The following is a 20,021-nucleotide window of genomic DNA, read 5'->3' as shown; positions in this document are numbered from 1 at the left end:
TTCTAGGCAGAGAACAACTGAGTTTTACCATTGTCTGATTATATGTGGTTGCTCGGTTATATAACAAACTACCCAAAATTCAGTAGCTTGAGAAACAGCCATTTTATTATGTCTCATGTTTTATAGGTCAAGACTTTGAGGGGCGCCTGCGTGGCTCAGTCATTGAGTGTCTGCCTTCGGCACAGGTCATGATCCCAGGGTCCTGGGATCGAGCCCCCGTATCGGGCTTCCTGCTCGGCGGGGAGCCTGCTTCTCCCTCTTCCTCTCCCCCTGCTTGTGTTCCCTCTCTCGCTGTGTCTCTCTGTGTCAAATAAGTAAATAAAATCTCTTAAAAAAAAAAAAAAAAAGACGTTGAGCAAGTCTTGGCTGGGCAGTTTTTCTCCATGTGGTGTTGCCTGGGGACACTTGGTATTGATCATGCAGTTGTGCTGTTCTGGATGTCTTCATTCACAGGCCTGGGGTCTTGGCAGGGCCTGGGGTCTTGGCAGGACATCTGATAGATGGAGCCCAGCTGAGCCCCACTCCTTCTTAGTTAATCTCAGGGTCTCTCCATATGAGAGACTCTTGAGCTGGGTGGTTAGACTTCTTTCATGGTAGCTCAAGGGTTCTAAGACACCATCAAGGAAGCAGTTAGTTGTTTTAAAAGCTGCCTTGGAACTGGCTTAGCAACACTTGCATAATACTGTATCAGTGGAAGCAGTCATAGGGCTAGGCCAGAATCAAGGAGGAGAATTAGACCCACCTCTTGATGGGAAGAGAGTCAACAAGTTGGCAGCAATCTTCACTGCACCATACCTGGAAAAAACTGAGTATGAGATGAACAGATTTTTATTTTTTGAAGATTTTATTTATTTATTTGAGAGACAGAGCGAGCATGAGTGGGGTGAGGGGCAGAAGGAGAAGCAGACTCCCTCGAGCAGGGAACTTGATGCAGGGCTCAATCCCAGGACTCTGGGCTCAAGACCTGAGCCGAAGGCAGAGGCTTAACCAAATGAGTCACCCAGGCGCCCTGAGATGAACAGATTTTTAAAACCTAAACCTTCTAGGGTGCCTGGGTGGCTCAGTTGGTTAAGCGTCTGCCTTCAGCAAGGTCATGATCAGGGTCCTGGGATTGAGCCCCATGTTGGGCTCCCTGCTCAGCAAGGAGTCTGCTTCTCCTTCTTCCTCTGTCCCTCCCCTCTTGTTCATGCTCTCTCTCTCTCTCAAATGAATAAAATCTTAAAAAAAAAACAAAAAAAAACTAGGGGCACCTGGGTGGCTCAGTCATTAAGCGTCTGCCTTCCACTCAGGTCATGATCCCAGGGTCCTGGGATCAAGCCCCACATCGGGCTCTCTGCTCAGCGGGGAGCCTGCTTCTCCCTCTCCCACTCCCCCTGCTTGTGTTCCCTCTCTCGCTGTATCTCTCTCTGTCAAATAAATAAAATCTTAGAAAAAAAAAACCCAGAAAACTAAACCTTCTATACAAACTAGGATATTGTTTTTAGTTCTGAATTTATAGTTGTTAATAATAAGCAGTATAGGGGCACCTGGGTGACTCAGTTAAGCGTCTGACTCGATCTCAGCTCAGGTCTTGATCTCAGGGTCATGAGTTCAAGCCCCACATTGGGCTCCATGCTGGGTATGGAGCCTACTTAAATTAATAATAGTAATAAACATAGTACATTTAAAGTTTTGAAATCATCTTTTCATCATTCAAATTAAAGTTTAAATGATTGTATCTTAAGTGAGGGATTATATTTGTAAAACAGATCTTTGGCTTAACACGTTCTGCTCTACAAGGCTTATGAGCTTAAAAATAATCACTTAAATGTCCTAAATCAAGGTTATTAATGAATTCTCAGGGATTTAATTTTGAAGCTTTATAATCCATTTTCCCTTTTTGTTAAAGAAAATAAAGTCCTAGGTTGTGAAATGTTTTATATTTTCTGATGTTTCACTGTTGATTTTACTCTGATCTGTAATGAATAGAATGGATTGATAGGGTTTCTGTTCCATTCTATTCATTACAGATAAGAGGTTAAATTTCAAATCAGATTTACAGAAGAATTGCAAACAGTAAGAGAGTTCCTGAACACCCTTCACTAGGTTCCTCTAATGTTAACATCTTATATAATCATGTTATATTTGTCAAAACCAGGAAATAATACAGCCAATTCACTGTATACAATACTAGTAACTAAACTATGGATTATTTTTGGATTTCAAGTTTTGAAATGTCCTCTTTTTGGTCCCAGAATCTAATTCAGGATACCATAGTGCATTTGGAAAGATTATTTTTTGAGATTCATGACATTCATGAATTTGAAACATTTAAGAAGATGTCCAAGACATATAGGAGAAAGATAAAAATTTGACTTGTGTTGCAGGCATTTCTATTTATTGGGACTTAATTTTTTAGTGCAAATTTGATGAAACTAAAGAGTATGCTTTATATTAGTTTTGAAAATAGCTCTCCACTCTGGAAATTCTGCTTTCTTTTGGCAAAAAAATGCTGCCATCTATTATTTGATCTCTGAGCTTCCTTGTGGACTGCTTGGTTTTTTCTTTTGATTTTATTTTATTACTGACAAGATTTTTTGTGAACTCCTGTTCTAACAAGATCTGTAAGAGACAGAGGTAGATGTTTGTACAGTGGCAATCATGTGGCGTTGGTTCTATTCCTAGAACTTCAGGTAGCTAGCCCTGTGACCTGTGGGCAGCTCACTCATCTCGTGGGTCCCAATGCCCTCATCTATAAAATGAAGAAGGGTTTACAAGTCTCCCCAAATACATAAGAATCAAGAACACAAGCTGTTTCATAATATGTGTCATCAAGAATGCACCCTTGTTAGTATAGTAAGTTTTTCTGTCTCAGGATTTCCTTACATGCTTTAGAATTACTGAGGACCAGGGCGCTTGGATGGCTCAGTTGGTTAAGCGTCTGACTCTCGATTTTCGCTGAGGTCATGATCTCAGGGTCTTGGGATCAAGCCCTGAGTTGGGCTCCATGCTCAGCAGGGAGTCTGCTTGTGATGCTTTCCCTTTCCTTTTCCCTCTCCCTCTGCCCCTCCTCCTTCTTGTGCGTGTGCACTCTCTCAAGTAAATACATAAATCTTAAAAAAAAAATGAATAAAATTACTAAGGACCTCAAAGAACTTTTATCTGTGAGGGCTATCTCTATGTATATTTACAGTATTGTAAGTTAAAGCTGAGAAATAAAACTAATTCATTTAAAAAATCCCATTACGTATCAATGTAAATATATTTTTTATTTTATTTTTTATTTTATTTTTAAAATTTTATTTATTTATTTGGCAGAGGGAGACACAGCTAGAGAGGGAACACAAGCAGGGGGAGTGGGGGAGGGAGAAGCAGGCCCCCTGCCGAGCAGGGAGCCCGATGCGGGGCTCGATCCCAGGACCCCGGGATCATGACCTGAACCGAAGGCAGACGCTTAACCAACTGAGCCACCCAGGCGCCCCGATGTAAATAAATTTTTTAAAGATTTTGTTCATTTATTTGAGAGAGCAAGAGAGTGAGCAAGAGAGAGAGAGAGAGAGCGTGCGAGCACGTGCAGGGGGGAGGACCGGAGAGGGAGAAGCAGGCTTCCCGCGGAGCAGGGAGCCCGATGTGGGGCTCGATCCCAGGACTCTGGGACCATGACCTGAGCCGAAAGCAGACGCTTAACGACTGAGCCACCCAGGTGCCTCTAAACTTTTATATGTGAAAGATATAAACAGTATCTTGATAAACAAACATTTTACTTTTTTTTTTAATCACTAAAAGAGGGTTTTCTTCAGAGATTCCTCACTTAGAGGATAAAGGTAACTTAGTCAAAAAAAAAAAAAGGTAACTTAGTCAAAAACCATCAAATGTTAATTAACAACACTTGGTCTGAGAAGCAATTACTGTTGGTCCCTGAAGAATCTCTCCGTCATGCTCCTACTTTGCCTTATCCTAACAGGCCTGAGCTAAAAAAATGTAACATGATTTATGTTTTCCCACAGAAAAACACTAAATAAAAATATAGTGCATTTTTAAAGGCATAACATTAATTTTTTTTTAGAGTTCATTTAAAAAAAATTTTTAAAGGGTTCATTTCCCCTTTGTGAAGGAGTAAAGTGTCTGAAATATAATAGTTGTCATCCTGTGCAGCTGGTAAAAACCTGCCTTTCTGGTTTGTAATGTCCTGTTAATCTGCAAAGGTGTTATTACGCATTCGAAGAATTCTTTGTTCTGGTTGAAAGTGTCACTGATGGTATTTTCAAATAAACTTGTCCTATTTGGCAGTCTTTCTCAAGATTATAAGCCTCTTGTAGCTCTGTTCTTTACAGAATGCTGCTAGTGTGTCAGTAATAAAAGTAATGTATCTCTATTTGCTGAGGTTTAAGTGGCATCTAATTCACAATCCAGAAATATGTCACAGGCATTTACTCTCATTTGAAAAGTAAATTAATATCTTGTAACATTAAATGAATTTTTTCTGAGTGGAGTTGGAAAAAGTCAGATACTTCTTTCTTGATTTTCTTCTTACTGCCTCATATCCAGTCTCTTGCTTTCCTTGATAGCAAACAAAAATCCTGTCAGATTTATTTTATTGCATAAGGAAAACATATTATATATCTCTATATAAGCTTTCTATATAAACATTTACTATAGGGCCCCTTTATTTTTTCATATCTTTTAAGTTTCAAATCTAAGACTTATTTCTTAAACTACCTTTAGAGTCCATTGAGTTTGTTGGAATTACAGAACACTGAAACAAATGTGTAACTAAAAGTAAACTGTGTAGTTTTGACTCAGCTGATCTACTGAGGTCAAGATAAATGAATCCATCCATCTTTCTTTCTGTTTTCATAGGTCTGACTGGTCAGGAAAATAGAAATCTTTACAACAGATGAATCAAGGTGTAAGTCACAGGCCACCATGTTTCCAGCATTGCACTTCCCTTTTCCTTATTTGTTGGCTCTTAGTATTAATTCAAAGAATTTTTAGGGAGTTCTGACTATGTGTAAATCCTTGAACTGCATGGAAAGGAAGTGGTGTGTAGTCCTCAGCACCTGCTTTCAAAATGTCTAAATATTAGTAGAAAAGTGAAGAGAAGTAAGCAATCGCTTTAACAAAGTTTAAGTCTCAAAGGCAGGCAAAAATTAGAGGTTAGGTGGAGGGAGAGGTCATAATAAGGTTGAGGAGATAAGGACAGGCTTCATGGAGAAGGTGGCATTTGAGCAGGATCTTGAAGGATTAAGTGGGGTTTTTAATGATGCCAGAGCAGGAAAGATAGTCCAGAGATAGAATAGTGCAGGCAGGCCAAGGCCCAAGGAACCCTGAAGAATTCCTTTCTTGATAGCTGTGTTGCCACTCAGCTCATTCTCTCAAGTCTTACTTGTGGAGATCCATTATGTGTCTAAGACCACAGTGTAATTTATTGATCTTTGTGAAAGTCCCTGGACATGTTGCTAAGTGCTGTGATTGCAGTTGCATCTTACTTTGTAGTATGTCAATGAATTTCTCATTTTGGTAGAGATTTCTTCTAGAAATGATCAGAAACAACTGATGGTGCTAAACACAATCCCATTCTTGCCTTTTTTTTTTTTGCCAAGTACTGAAAGAAGTAAAGTTAAGAAAAAAGTTTTCCTTAAACTTAAAATGAAACGAACCCATCTGACATAGAGGTGAAGCCCCATGTCTCAGCATTTTAAAGATTTGGGTGCATGTAGCCTCCACATTGGTGCATAGTAGCCTGTAATGGGCTACCTGTCCAAGGAGCTTGGGAAGAATTCAGATTAAAAAGTCTTAAAGTAGGGGCACCTGGGTAGCTCAGTCGTTAAGCGTCTGCCTTCAGCTCAGGTCATGATCCCAGGGTCCTGGGATCGAGTTCCGCATCGGGCTCCCTGCTCAGAGGGAAGCCTGCTTCTCCCTCTCCCACTCCCCCTGCTTGTGTTCCGTCTCTCGCTGTGTCTCTCTCTGTCAAATAAATAAATAAAATCTTAAAAAAAAAAAAGTCTTAAAGTAGCCTTTTTTTGGGGAGGGGAAAAATGGGGAGTATGAATTGTTTATAAATATGGTCAACAAATTGACAGCTAAATACCATATCCTTATTTTGTCTCCATGCATCTTCCTTACTTACCACTTCACAGTACATCAACCAAATCCACAAAACAATTACCTCCATGAACAAAAACAGGTAATGACTACTTTCTACTTTGGCATACTTTTTCTTTTAAAACATATTTTAATGCAAGTAAAATGCCTGCATGGTAACTAGTCAAATGTGTAAAAAAGCTTCTGATGATACCAAGTCCTTCTTTGTCTCACTTTCTAGAAGTTTCTTAGTCACTCCTTAGCCCCAAGACCAGGGTTCTGATAGGGCAATGAACTGCTTCCCCCATTGAGGTTCTTTGTATTATGGTCTGGGTGCATCTTGTTCTCCGGCATTTGTTAGCATGCTTTTTCCATCTTCTGGAGATTAATCATTTGCTGACATGTAATGGGTACTCAATAAATATTTGAAGTCATGTTTCTTTCATTATATCCTCGATGGTATTGTCCTTTTCTAGTAATAAATCCTACAATTGGCCTGTTCCTTGCCTAGTGTACTTCTCGTTCTTACTTTGGCTCTCATGTCCATTCTCTGTCACTTCTTAATTTCTTTATTCAAGGATGATTTCTTCTGAGCTTGAAGACTATGAATCTGAACTGCAAAATACAGCCCACAGGCAGTCTCTGTGGAGAATCCACATGAAGAGTGCATTTATCCATAAGAGCAGGAGGCATAAATAATGGAATACAAACTGGGGACAGGGTGATTGGAAGGGGGGCCAGTTAGGGCAGGACTGGCAGAAATGTGAGCTGGTGATGTACCCCGGACCCCAGTAGCTAACTGACTGCTGACACCCATGGTTTCTGAGTCTTGTCATATTACAGTATGAGAGATGAGAAGTTAAGAGGTTTTCAAGTACACATGTGCTTGAAGTAGGGACAGAAATATAGTATTTCTGAGGTTCATCTGCCTCTGCTCCACGTTCATATGTAGAACTACAACTTACACAAATCTGTAGAGGGAATCATGAGATCCCATGTTTTTTCTTAGGTCAGCTTTGGATTCATTGTGTAACACCACATGTTTTCCTTGTGGTTTCTCTGTAGAGGATAACAAGGAGCTAAAGGATGAAATTCTTTGTAAAGAATTTTCAGCACCAGATTCTATATAAATAAAAAACTGTTACAGAGGATCAACAGACTATGTTCTGATATTTTTGGAGTGATAGTTTTGGAAAATGGTGATTCCTTCTGTGCATGAAACTTCTGCTATTTCCATCTACTTTCCAAACTGCTAAGTTGGTTTTCCAAGCTTGCTTTTGTGTATGTTCTTCATGAGTAGGCTATTATTTATGCTTTATAAATAGATTATATGTATGAAGAAACTAACATTTTGTGGAATTATAGGCATAAAGTGTTTTTCACAAAGATAGCCTTGATTTATGTGTATGTGTGTATATATATATATTTATATATATATATGTATTTTTTTTTCTCTAAAAACTCTGCCCCATTTCAGTGCTGAAATTTCAAGCATAATTCATTCCTCTTCTGTTCATGAAGCACTTTTTCACCTGCTTGGGATAGAGGAATTAGGTAGAGTTGTGTGGTTCTACTTGTTCTATTTACTCTGTCTGTTCCTGGATAGGAGAACGGATCCAGAGGAGAGATTAGATCGAGATGGAACACTAGGCTCGTATGTCAGCCTTGAAGTAAGAGGAAAGATAGGCATGCATTTTCCACAGCATTCTAGAAAGTAAGAAAGACGGATCTCAGTCAGCCAGAAATTATTAAAAAAAATTTCCTGAGGCAAAAGGCAAATGTGAAACAATTGTAGGTGAAAACTGGAGCTCAAAATATGGGCTGAACCACGGGAGGGAGGTGGTGATGGGTGAAGGGTGGCCGCATGCTTAGTGATTGTGGCTGTATTGGGAGTAGGAGAAGACCCAAGAGACCATCAGGGTGGCACCATAGAGACTGTAAGACAACCAGTGTCCTTCAGTGAACCTCCTTGGTTACTTTGTCAGAGTCATCTATTACTGTTGGCAACCAAGAAATCTGCCTGTTGCACTTCCATTCCTACGATAAACTGTTGGTATTCATGATATTTTGAGTATACCTTTGGACCCAATTTTCTGTATTAGGATTTTTACTGAGGACCCTGGCATGGCTCTTAGGTCCAAACGTAAACAATCAGTGTTCCTGTGGGGCAAGGGAAGGGAAGCTGGTGGATTGCCTGGCTGCTTCCCTTTAATACCTCAAGAATGCTGGGAAATCTGGCTTAGGAATCAGTCAGCACTGCTCCCTGTCCCATTTGATTTCACCTCTGCATGCCTCTGCTGTTGGACACCCTACCAATGGGAGCCATTGTCATGAATGAATTCTCAGGTCTTCATCTGTCTTTGCATCACTTGCTCAGACATCAGAGTCCTTGGCTGTGAAACCAGGTCATGTGCTGTGGCTCAGCTGCCAGGAGTTGTGGGACGGGGTCTGTTTCCTGCCTCTACCAAGACTCAAATGGTGGGGGATTCTTTCCAAGTAGGGTGGGGGTTTGATATTACATACCTAGAACAAAAGAACTAAACTGGAAAATTATGAAGAATATTTGATATTAGAAATTCTTTTAATGTGTGACTCCTGGGTGGCTCAGTTGGTTAAGTGTCTGCCTTCAGCTCAGGTCATGATCCCAGGGTCATGGGATTGAGCCCCGCATCCGTCTCCCTGCTCAGCCGGGAGCCTGCTTCTCCCTCTGCCTGCCACTACCCCTGCCTGTGCTCTCTCTCTTTCTCTCTGACAAATAAATAAATAAAATCTTAAAAAAAAAAAAAAAGAAATTCTTTTAATGTAACTCATAGATGATTACATGATTTTTGTCCTTTCAGATTCCCATAAATGACATGATAAAATTACCACCCATTCTTAGTTAAAAAATCAAAACAGGGTGCCTGGGTGGCTCAGTCGTTAAGCGTCTGCCTTCGGCTCAGGTCATGATCCCAGGGTCCTGGGATCGAGCCCCGCATTGGGCTCCCTGCTCGGTGGGAAGCCTGCTTCTCCCTCTCCCACTCCCCCTGTTTGTGTTCCCTCTTTTGCTGTGTCTCTCTCTGTCAAATAAATAAAAAAATCTTAAAAAAAAAAAGAATAAAACATAACAAAAACAAAAAGAGGAATAAAAAGAACCTTCTATTTGATAAAGAGTAGATACAAGGGGTACATAGCAGCCGGTATATACTTAGTGATGAAATTTTAGACGCAATTACATTAAAGTTAGGAAGAAGTTTGGGATCATTGTTCTCACAACTACCAGTCATCCTTCTGTTGAGGCCCCAACTAATGCAGTAAGAAAAAGAAAGAAATATGGAGGAGGAATTTGGAAAAGAAAGAACTAGAGCAACTTACTATTTGTAGAAAATGTGGTTATCCAAAAAAATTCATGGACAAATTCTTTTCACCGAAACAAGTTTAGCAAGATGGCTGTGAATAGACCAATGTGGAAGAATTAATTGCTAATATATTAGAAATCAGAAGGTATAATATAACAACAATAAAACTATAAAATAGCTAAGAATAGCCTATATTAGTTTTCTGTTGCTGCATAACAAATTTCTACAAATTAGTAGCTTAAATCTACCCCCATTTATTATCTCACCATTCTGTAGGTCAGAAATCCAGGATAGCATGACTGGGTTCTGTGCTTAATCTCGGAAGGCTAAAATCAAGGTGTTGGTTGTCTGAGTGCTTGTTTGAAGGCTCTGGGGAGGAATCTGCTTCCAAACTCAGGTTGTTAGCTAAATCCAGTTTTTGTGGCTTTAGGACCAAGGTTCCCATTTCCTTACTTGGAGCCTACTCTCAGCTCCTTGAGGCTGCTAGCATTGCTATCTCAGATGCTCCCTCCATCTTTCAAGTGGCAAGGACCCGTGGAGTTTTTTATATGCTTTGAAAAGTCTTTGACTTCCCTTCTGCCTTTCTCTTTTGATGGAGAAAGTGTTTTGCTTGTTAGGGCCCACGTGATTGGGTCAGATCCACTCTAATGATCTCCTGATATTAAGGCCAACTGTGACCTATAACATAACACAATCATAGTACTGACAGTTCATTTTATCAGCTCCAGGGATTAGAACAGGATTTATTTTGGGGGAGAGGGCACTTTGTAAATTTTGCCTGCCATAAAGCTTGAGTAGAATTTTGTAAGACCTACATGAAAAAAAGTATAAAACATCCTTGAAGGACATAAAAGAAAACCATATAGATTTCACTTTGTAAATATGCTATCATTACTCCCCAAGTCATCCAGTCTATCAATTCAATTTAATTCCAGTCAAAACCCCAACAGAATTATTTATTAAATTAGCAAGCTGAACATCATCCTTAGTGGGGAAAAATGGAGAGCTTTTTCCCTAAGGTCAGGAACATGAAAAGGATGTCCACTTTCACCTCTACTGGAAGTCCTAGCCACAGCAAACAGACAACAAACAGAAGTAAAAGACATCCAAATTGGTAAGGAAGAAGTAAGACTTTGACTATTTGCAGATGACATGACACTATATATAGAAAACCCAAAAGACTCCACCAAAAAAACCTGCTAGAACTGATAAACAAATCCAGTAAAGTCAGAGATTATAAACCAATGTACAGAAATCTGTTGCATTTCTCTGCACTAATAATGAAGCAGCAGAAGGAGAAATTAAAACATTTTTGTTTTTAATTGCACTCCAAATAATAACATACTTAGGAATAAATCTAACCAAAGAGCAGAAAGACCTGTACTCTGAAAACTATAAAACACTGATCAAAGAAATTGAAGGCGGCACAAGGAAATCGAAAGACATTCCGTGCTCATGGACTGGAAGAACAATATTGTTGAAATGTCTATACTACCCAAAGCAATCTGTACATTTAATGCAATCTCTATCAAAATAACCAATAGCATTTTTCACAGAACTAGAACAAAGCATCCTAAATTTGTATGGAACCACAAAAGACCCCAGATAGCCAAAGCAATCCTGAAAGAGCAAAGCAAAGCTGGAGGAATCACAATTCTGGACCTCAAGTTATATTACAAAGCTGTAGTTATCAAAACAGTATGGTATTGGCATGTAGACACATAGATCAGTGGAATAGAATAGAAAACCCAGAAAAAACCCCCACAATTATATGGTCAATAACAATAAAGCAGGAAAGAATATGCAGTGGAAAAAAAGACAGTGTTCTTCGACAAATGGTATTGGGAAAACTGGACAGCAACATGCAGAAGAATGAAACTTGACCACTTTCTTACACCATATATAAACATAAATTGAAAATGGTTAAAAACCTAAATGTGAGACCTGATACACAGGCAGTAACCTCTTTGACATTGGCCATAGCAACCTCTTTCTAGATATGTCTCCTGAGGCAAGGGAAACAGAAGCACAAATGAACTATTGGGACTACATCAAAATAAAAAGCTTCTGCACAGTGAAGGAAACAACAAAACTAAAAGGCAACCTACAGGATGGGAGAAGATATTTGCAAAAGACATATCTGATAAAGGGTTACTATCCAAAATATATAAAGAACTTAAACAACTTGAAAAAAACAAATCTAATTTAAAAATGGGCAGAAGACCTGAACAGACATTTCTCCAAAGAAGACATACAGATGGCCAACAGACACATCAGGGGAATATAAATCATAACTACAATGAGATATCACCTCATACCTGTCAGAATGGCTAAAATCAAAAACACAAGAAACAGCAGGTGTTGGCAAGGATGTGGAGAAAGGGGAACCCTCTTGAACCATTGGTAGGAATGTAACTGGTGCAGCCACTGTGGAAAACAGTATGGAGGTTCCTCAAAAAGTTAAAATTAGAACTACCTTACAATCCAGCAATCACACTACTGGGTATTTATAGAATCCAAAAACACTAATTCAAAGGGATATATGCACCCCTGTGTTTATTGCAGCATTACTTACAATAGCCAAACTATGGAAGCAGCCCAAGTGTCCAGTCAATAGATGAATGGATAAAGAAGAGGTGGTATATATACACAATGGAATTTTTTAAGGGGGGGGAGGGGCAGAGGAAGAGGGAGAGAGTGAATCTTAAGTAGGCTCCATGTCCCAGCATGGAGTAAGCTGGATGCTTAACTGAGCCATCCAGGCACTCCTGGAATATTTTTTTTTTTAAGATTTATGTATTTATTTAAGGGGGGAGGGGCAAAGGTAGAGGGAGAAGGAGAATCTCCAGCCAACTCCTTGCTGAGTGCAGACCCTGACATGGGGCTTTATCCCAGGACCCTGAGATCATGACCTGAGCTGCAATCAGGAGTCAGATGGACGCTCACTGAATGAGCCATCCAGGTGCCCCTACAATGGAATATTATTTGGCCATAAAAAAGAATGAAATCTTGCCATTTGCAACAACATGGATGGACCTCAGAACAATGTTAAGTGAAATAAGTCAGTCAAAGAAAGACAAATACTGTATGATTTCACTCATGTGGAATTTAAGAAACAAAACAAACAAGCAAAGGGAGAAAAATAGAGAGACAAACCAAGGAATAGACTCTTAACTATTGAGAACAAACTGATGGTTACCAGAGGGAAAGTGGGGTGAGGGGGATGAGTGAAACAGGTGATGGGGATTAAGGAGTGCACTTGTTGTGATGAGCACCCAGTGATGTATGGAAGTGTTGAATCACTATATTGTACACTGGAAACTAATATAATGTTTGTTATTAATATATAATATATAATATAATATATGTTAACAATACTGGAATTTAAATAAAAACTAAAAAGTAGCAACCTGCTACTAAACGTCCTCTAATAAAGAAAAATGTCTAAGAATTTGCAAAGACAATTTTAGAAAAGAATGGTGGATTCCAACAAATTACATTAAAACTGAATTTTTAAAATCTCGGAGGATTGGTTCAGGAATAATCTGTGGGAAAGATTAAGGGCTAATTTAGTAGATGATGAAGTTTTTATCATATCAAAAGAGAAATGATGACCTTTTCAGTAAAATGTCTATCCATTTGGAAACAAAGTTAGGCCCTTATCCCAAGCACAAAAATAATTTACAGATGGAAGAAAGGGCTAAGTATACAAAGTAAAAGTGTACAGGGGCGTCTGGGTGGCATAGCCGGTTAAGCGTCTGACTCTAGATTTCGACTCAGGTCCTGATCTCAGGGTTGTGAGATTGAGCCCTGTGTCAGGCTCCGCACTAGGTGTGGAGTCTTAAGATTCTCTCTCCTTCTCCCTCTGCCCCTCCCATTTGCACACATGCTCACTCTCTCAAATAAATAAATCTTTAAAAAAAAAATTGTGCAAGTATTATACTTAGGAGAATTTGCTCATAAACTTCAGGTTAGAGAATGCCTAACCCAAATGCTAAGAAGTGCAATTGATTAGTAAGCAGATGATGGAGCACTTACTTTGTTAAGTGTCAGGAAAGTGCAAATTAAAACAGTTACCCTCTCCCCTCATTTTTGTTCAGTCAGATGGGGAGAATTTTGCTCAACCAAATGTTGGCAAAGGTATGGGGAAATGTACTTTCATTGAATACATTGTAATGGTCTTCTTGGCAGTGCCCATTGTAAGTACGTGCATCCTTAGAAAGAGTAATTTTACTTCCAGATTTTTACCTAGCTAAACATGTAAGTACATGAGCACAAAGGAACATTGATTGGATGTGGCATTGTTATTATAGGAGAACATGTCCCAAACCAAAGATCCATCATGGAAGGGCTTTTTGTTTATGAATTATCCAATGGATTTTGAAAAAGACACCAATTAAGCTTAACCAAGGTAATTTAGAAGGAAACAAAACTACCTTTGGGATTTGTAACAAGAACGGTCTTCTCTCAGTGTGTGGTTTTATCATCTCTTATCCATTTTACAATACATTTAATCAAAACATTTCCCTTACGTTACAACTCCATTTTCTAAAAGCAGTGCAATTTTGAGTACTCCCCATATATGAGCAAACAAGTGATAGTAATTCTCTGGGGAAAACCACAGCTGAACAAAGCCATACTTCATTAATGCAGTGTATGAGTTCTTGGGGATTTCTCTTACTCCCCTGCTGTACCTGCCAGTGGTGGGGCAAAAGAAAGGAAATATCTGTAGATATTTCTTCTTTTTTTTTTTTTTTTAAAGATTTTATTTATTTATTTGAGACAGAGGGAATGAGAGAGAGAGGGCACATGGTGGGGGGAGGGTCAGAGGGAGAAGCAGACTCCCTGCCGAGCAGGGAGCCCGATGCGGGACTCGATGCGGGACTCGATGCGGGACTCGATCCCGGGACTCCAGGATCATGACCTGAGCCGAAGGCAGTCGCTTAACCAACTGAGCCACCCAGGCGCCCCTGTAGATATTTCTTCTGTATCTGTATCTGTAGACCTCTGAAATGGATTATTTTCAAGATTAATATGATATGTGAAGTAGTGCTTGCTGATAAATGTTTATCTTTAGATATATGATAATTGGTATTTAATATATTGGGTCTAATATATTAGATCTTAGAAAGCAGCCAGGGGAAATGTTCTCTTTATATCTGTGCTTATGTGAAAGAGATAAAGTAAAATTTCTTCACAAGGGCTTTTCAGAACATTAACTTTGTGAGCTTTAATCTATGGGTTTATTAGTTGAGGATTGAAAATAAAAGCTTTCGCTATTGTTATTTTAATTCTGTGTATCTTCTGTGTTGTGAGAGTAACGCTGTAGGTGAAAATTGCTTTTTAAAGTGAAAGAACTGGGATTTTAACCAATGTGAGTGGTTTTTGATGAATTCATTAGATCCTCTTCATATAAAGATTATCTTTATTAAGAGAAGAATTTTGTCCTGAAGGTAATTTACAATCCCCTAAGAAAAGAAGCTTATATTAATTAAAAACCCACTACAGTTTAAAAATGGTTTTTCAAAGGAATTTCTTTAATACACTTGCAACCCCACTTTTCTTTGTAATTGAGGCAAAACTTAAAGAGGGAACCGTGAGCTAATAAAATCGCTTCCATTGTGGGCGAAGCTAAGACTGGATGACTTATGTCATAGTGACTATGTCCCACTGAGAAAGATGAGACACCGTGTTAAAAAAAAAATTGTGAATTATTTTTGCAGAAGTCAACGAAAGGTTCTGTTGTCCTTGACCACGTATTCCGTCACATAAACCTTGTGGAGATAGATTATTTTGGGCTGCGTTACTGTGACAGAAGCCATCAGACAGTGAGTACAATGACTTTGTATTCAATTTTTCTGGTTATAAATTTTACTCTCTCTTTGGCCTTTGCTGATGTGGTTTTAGGTAGGTAGTTTCTTTATCACCGAAAATGACTTTGAAAGCCTTGAACATGTTTTTCCTTGCTAATGTGTTTTGCATTTTTTTCTCTTCTGCCAAAAGTTGATAGGGTGGCGGGTTTCACTTGTATGTGTGTACTTCTCTGTAGACGACTTCCCTCGTTTACATTTTTGCAACCGTATCATAGAGCGTACTTTTCATGTATGCTGCTTGGAGAACTGAATAAGCCAGGTAATGTGTTAGGAGGCAAGTGGCTAGTCTTCTGAAGTGACAGATATTACTTACTGCCTTTTAAGAAAATAAATGGTTAAAGAGAAAAAATACAGTATGAAAAGGTGCTTATCTGAGCTTTAGAAGTTGGAAGAGTAGTTATAAAAGAAATAAGTAAGGGTTTTCACCCCTGAGCTTGATGGAGTAAGTAATAAAGGCAACCAAACTTGGTGTCTGATGTCAGTCTTCATGAAGGTCTAACATCTTCCTAGCTGGTTGGGTGGTAGAATTACTAAGAAACTCACTGCATTGGTTAGTATGGATTCTATATGGTTATAAGGCTAAAAAGCTATTTCTTGGATGATGAGCAGAGGAAAAAGACTTTGGAGGTGGTGGTTTGGGGGTATGAAAGGATATTCATTAGTGACTTTTGTTTTAGTCTAAGAAAGGTCTTAACCTCAGACACAGTCTTATTATGCAGAATGCTTATATGCTTACCTTAAAAGTCCCGTTTGACTTTTATTTTTCATGTTACTCAACTCCTGTCGGAATAAAGATTTCCTCCTCTTCCTTCATCAGTTCTCCCAGCCTCTAGTGGATCATCTGGGGTCTATTCAGTGAGGCACATGATTGTCTGAGTGGGGTTTTTCTACCCCGGTCAAAGGAATGTGCTAGGATGAGAAGAGACAGACAAATGGAATGCTATTGATGGTGATAACTTGTGATTTTTCCTGAGCTAGTTTCATAATCCGTTTTGTTTCACAGGAGGATTTCACAAAGCAGGAATAAAAAATTGGGTGTGTTGGTTAGCTTTCCATAGAAAGGAGTAACTTTCTAAAGGCAAACGGTCATTAAGGCACACTTCAAAGAAAGGGAAATTGACATCTTCAGGAGTTCCCTGAATTCTGTCCTGTATGGGCCATAAGTCAATACTGCAGAACTGTAAATCTATATTGAAAGATTAAATTGAAGGCTATAGAAGCTATCTTGCATTACATTCATATTTTTGAAAGAACATTTTTCCTAGTAGAGAAAACTACTGTTCCCTGATCTTATCTAGTATGTCAGACTTTGCCTGGAAAGATTGACTGTCTTGCTAAAATTATATAGACCTTATCTCTCTTTTTTTTAAACTTGCAAAGGAAAAATAATATATGAAAAATCAGAGAATCTCAACTGAGCCACCCAGGCACCCTGCCAGAGAATTTCAAACAACAGCTTGTATCATTGCAAAAAGAATTAGCAGTTGGTATTGATTCAAAGCTTTCTAGGGCTTATATTAAAACAAAAAAAAATTTTTTTTCTCTTACCTTATTCTTAAGGGTTGACATTTGTGATGTGTTTGCAATGAAGGTTTTAGAAGAAACTACAGTTAGAAGGAGAAAGCTCTTAAGTCATGTTTTTTTGGTACTATAAGAACCTGATATCAGGTGGGTAAATCACATGAAAAAACCATTTTTGCCTCCTGAATTTAGTTATTTCTAGTGAACGAAGATAAAATAGAGGTGATTTATAAACATTCCTTAGTCTTTTCATGCTCAAGTGTATTGTCTGATTGTCTTATATATTTTTTTAATTGTAGGAAACTGTAAGAAGGTTATGAAAATTTACCCCTTCTTTAGATAATCATTTCATCAAAGCATACTGGAGGACTGATAGTGTATCTAGGTAGAAAATGTGATTCCATTACTGATTTGCTTTTCTTGGATATTGAGGCAGAACTAAGGATTTCGCTTGGGGGAAAAGCTCTGGCAGGCTCTTCATTCTAGCCGGGCAACCACCCCAGACTCAACTTTATTTCTAGGGAAATTGTTGATGAACCCAAATTCCTGTTTCTCTTTCTGTGTTAGTAGGAGCAGATCTACATAGCCCTTACTTAAGGCAAACATTTAAAGAATAACCCTATGTTAAAATGGCACAGGACACAGTGAAAAATCTTTTCTTTAATGATTTCCAGGAATTTGCCTGAACTACAATCCATTAGATTAGATTTTGTGTATTGCTTTGATTTTTCTGCACCAAAAGGTTTACTTTTAAGAGGGAATGCTTTGTAACAATCTTTAAAATAAGTAAGATCCACATGGAAAAGACTTTGAGGGTGCCTGGGTGGCTCAGTCGTTAAGCGTCTGCCTTCAGCTCAGGTCGTGATCCCAGGGTCCTGGGATCGAGCCCCACAACGGGCTCCCTGCTCAGTGGGAAGCCTGCTTCTCCCGCTCCCACTCCCCCTGCTTGTGTTCCCTCTCTCGCTGTCTCTCTGTGTGAAATAAATAAATAAAATCTTAAAAAAAAAAAAAAAAAAAAAAGACTTTGAGGCCCTGAGAGGGACCCCTTAGGTCAAATCTTGAGGCAAATAAGAAAGTGGGAAAAGAAGCTGGGGGTAAAAGGAGAGAAAGATGAGGATTAAGAAGAGGTGGCTCACATCAGGGAGAAGCCCTAGACTCCCTCCCTCCTGCCCTCCCCTTGACAGTGGATCATGTCTTGGGGCCATGCCCAAACTGGGTGGGGGTGGACTGGGAGGGCATGTCCCTGGGGACCCATGGACCTCACATAGCAGGGAACTTGTCTGTCCTGGAGGAGAAGGGTAAGCTGGAGGCTGGATCTAGACATGTCATCATCACCACCGTCCATCACCATCCTCGTCATTAGTGTACCAGAAACTGTGGAACATTTTCCTTATGTTGTCATTACATGCTCAAAATGGCTGTGCAAGCTAAATATTATTATCCTACCACCAGAGATGAAGAAACGGAAGCTGAAAAAGTTAAGCCACTTCCCCAAGGTCCGTAACCCAGCAAGTATTAGGACCAGAATTCAAACCCAAATCTTCACGTCTCCAAGACCGTCAACCACTATCATATCCTGACCGGAATGCATGTAAGATGGAAAGGTTTTCAGACCTAGGATACTGAGGAGTTCTCTTTCTGTGCAATTTACGTACTTAAGGTTTGTTGAGAGGAGTTAAATGGTATTTTCCAACAAGCAGACTTCTTGGATTGACCCGGGGCAAGAGAGTTTATTTAGGCCTTTGTGTATTTATGCCTTCATGTGGTAGCTCAACAGCAATGTAAAGAATGCCTAATATGTTCAGGCCCTGTGCTAGAGCTTTCTCTGTTTTTCACATAGTCTCAGGAATTCTGGAGAAAGGGAATTTGCTGCCTGGAATATTAAACGTACAAGTTTTATTAAACTATACATTTCATAAAACCAAGTCCTGGGAAATTCATGCAATAAATGCATTGATTCAGGTGTTACCTATGTGTGCAGAGGAACAGCTAGGCAGAAATAAACCTTGGTAAAGCAAACTGCTCTCCAAGGAGTACAACTGACTTGATTTGGAACACTCTGGGCACCATAATTGCTTCACTTTTCAGGTAAGGTTTGTAAAAGGACCTCTAGGAAGTAAAGACATTTCTTCATGAAGACATGCTTATTGAGACTCAGTTAACACAATGCTGCCTGTGTTAATTTAGGCTTACTTGTATAAAACAGTCCCTTAAAGATGCACAGTGGGGTTCATGTACTTGTGGTTCCTTTTCCTAAAGACACACGGGAGAGCACTTAGCCTGGGCATATAGCCTACTTTCTGCTCTGCTTTGGCCTGTGTCATCCTAGTTCTTTCTTGATCCAGACTGGTCTGTGCAGGGGATGTAGCTCTTTTTTTTTTTTTTTTCCAGGGCCCTGGTTCAGTTGAACAGAAAATTCCCAGCCTTGGTTTAAGGTAGATGAGAGGGATTACAAGAACACACGAGAGTCAGAAAAACCCAGATTTATTGAAGGCCCCTGCCACTTACTAGCTGTAAATATTTAAAATTCTCTTAAGTCCTTACCATTGATCTAGAACAGCAGAACTTCCAGAGAAGTTGGCTCTCTCTAGTATGTTCTAGGAGTGCCTATCATCAGTTTAATGGCTAGCTCAACAGGAACACCTTCTCATTCTCTGTATGTGGTGTATGGCTCAGCAGTTCACCTTGGTGTGTCTTTGCCTTGAATGGGTTCCCAGCCTTCTCCTGGCCTATCATCCCAATCCCTAGCACCTGTGAACATCACCTTACATGGCAGAAGGGACTTTGCAGGTATGATTAAGTTAGGAATCTTGTATAGAGGGATCATCCTAAATTATTGAAGTAGCATCACTGTAATTAGAAGTCTCCTTATACATGACAGAGGGAGGCAGGAGAATCAGAGAGAAGGAAATGTGACAATGGAGGCAGAGGTCAAAATCGTGTGATTACTGGAAGGGGGCCTTGATCCAGAGAATGAAAGCAGCCTCTAGAAGCCAGAAAAGGAAAGGAAGCAGATTCTGTCCTGGAGCTTCCAGAAGAAATGCAGCCCAGTGTCCTAGTTTGGGCTGCTCTAACAAATCACCACTGACAAATCATGTCAGACCATCTTGACATGAACAAGAAATACTGATTTATCTTACCTCGGAGGCTGGAAACCTGGCATTAGAGTGCCCGAGTGATTCGGTGAGAGCCCTCTCTTCCAGGTTGTAGACAATCCAATTCTTGT

At 39.5% G+C, this 20,021-nt stretch overlaps 1 protein-coding gene across 6 annotated transcripts in view; it reads left to right on the top strand.

The window, feature by feature from the left end:
* EPB41L4A (erythrocyte membrane protein band 4.1 like 4A) overlaps positions 1-20,021 on the top strand; it is a 249,881-nt gene that overhangs the window by 90,164 nt on the left and 139,696 nt on the right. For 5 of the 6 annotated variants that reach the window (XM_064596462.1, XM_064596465.1, XM_064596464.1 and 2 more), the window contains exon 3: positions 15,125-15,229. In XM_064596462.1, the coding sequence (XP_064452532.1) occupies positions 15,125-15,229 (105 nt within the window). Of the gene's footprint in view, positions 1-15,124; positions 15,230-18,247; positions 18,387-20,021 lie in introns of all 6 variants that reach the window. The other variant, XM_045899935.3, reaches the window with a different exon arrangement.

The sequence above is a fragment of the Mirounga angustirostris genome, unplaced genomic scaffold (assembly GCF_029215605.1).
Source record: "Mirounga angustirostris isolate CCGP_5_RB_7025 unplaced genomic scaffold, mMirAng1.0.hap1 SCAF_7, whole genome shotgun sequence".
NCBI classification, from domain to species: Eukaryota; Metazoa; Chordata; class Mammalia; order Carnivora; family Phocidae; genus Mirounga; species Mirounga angustirostris.
This window is presented reverse-complemented; position numbering and strand designations above follow the sequence as displayed.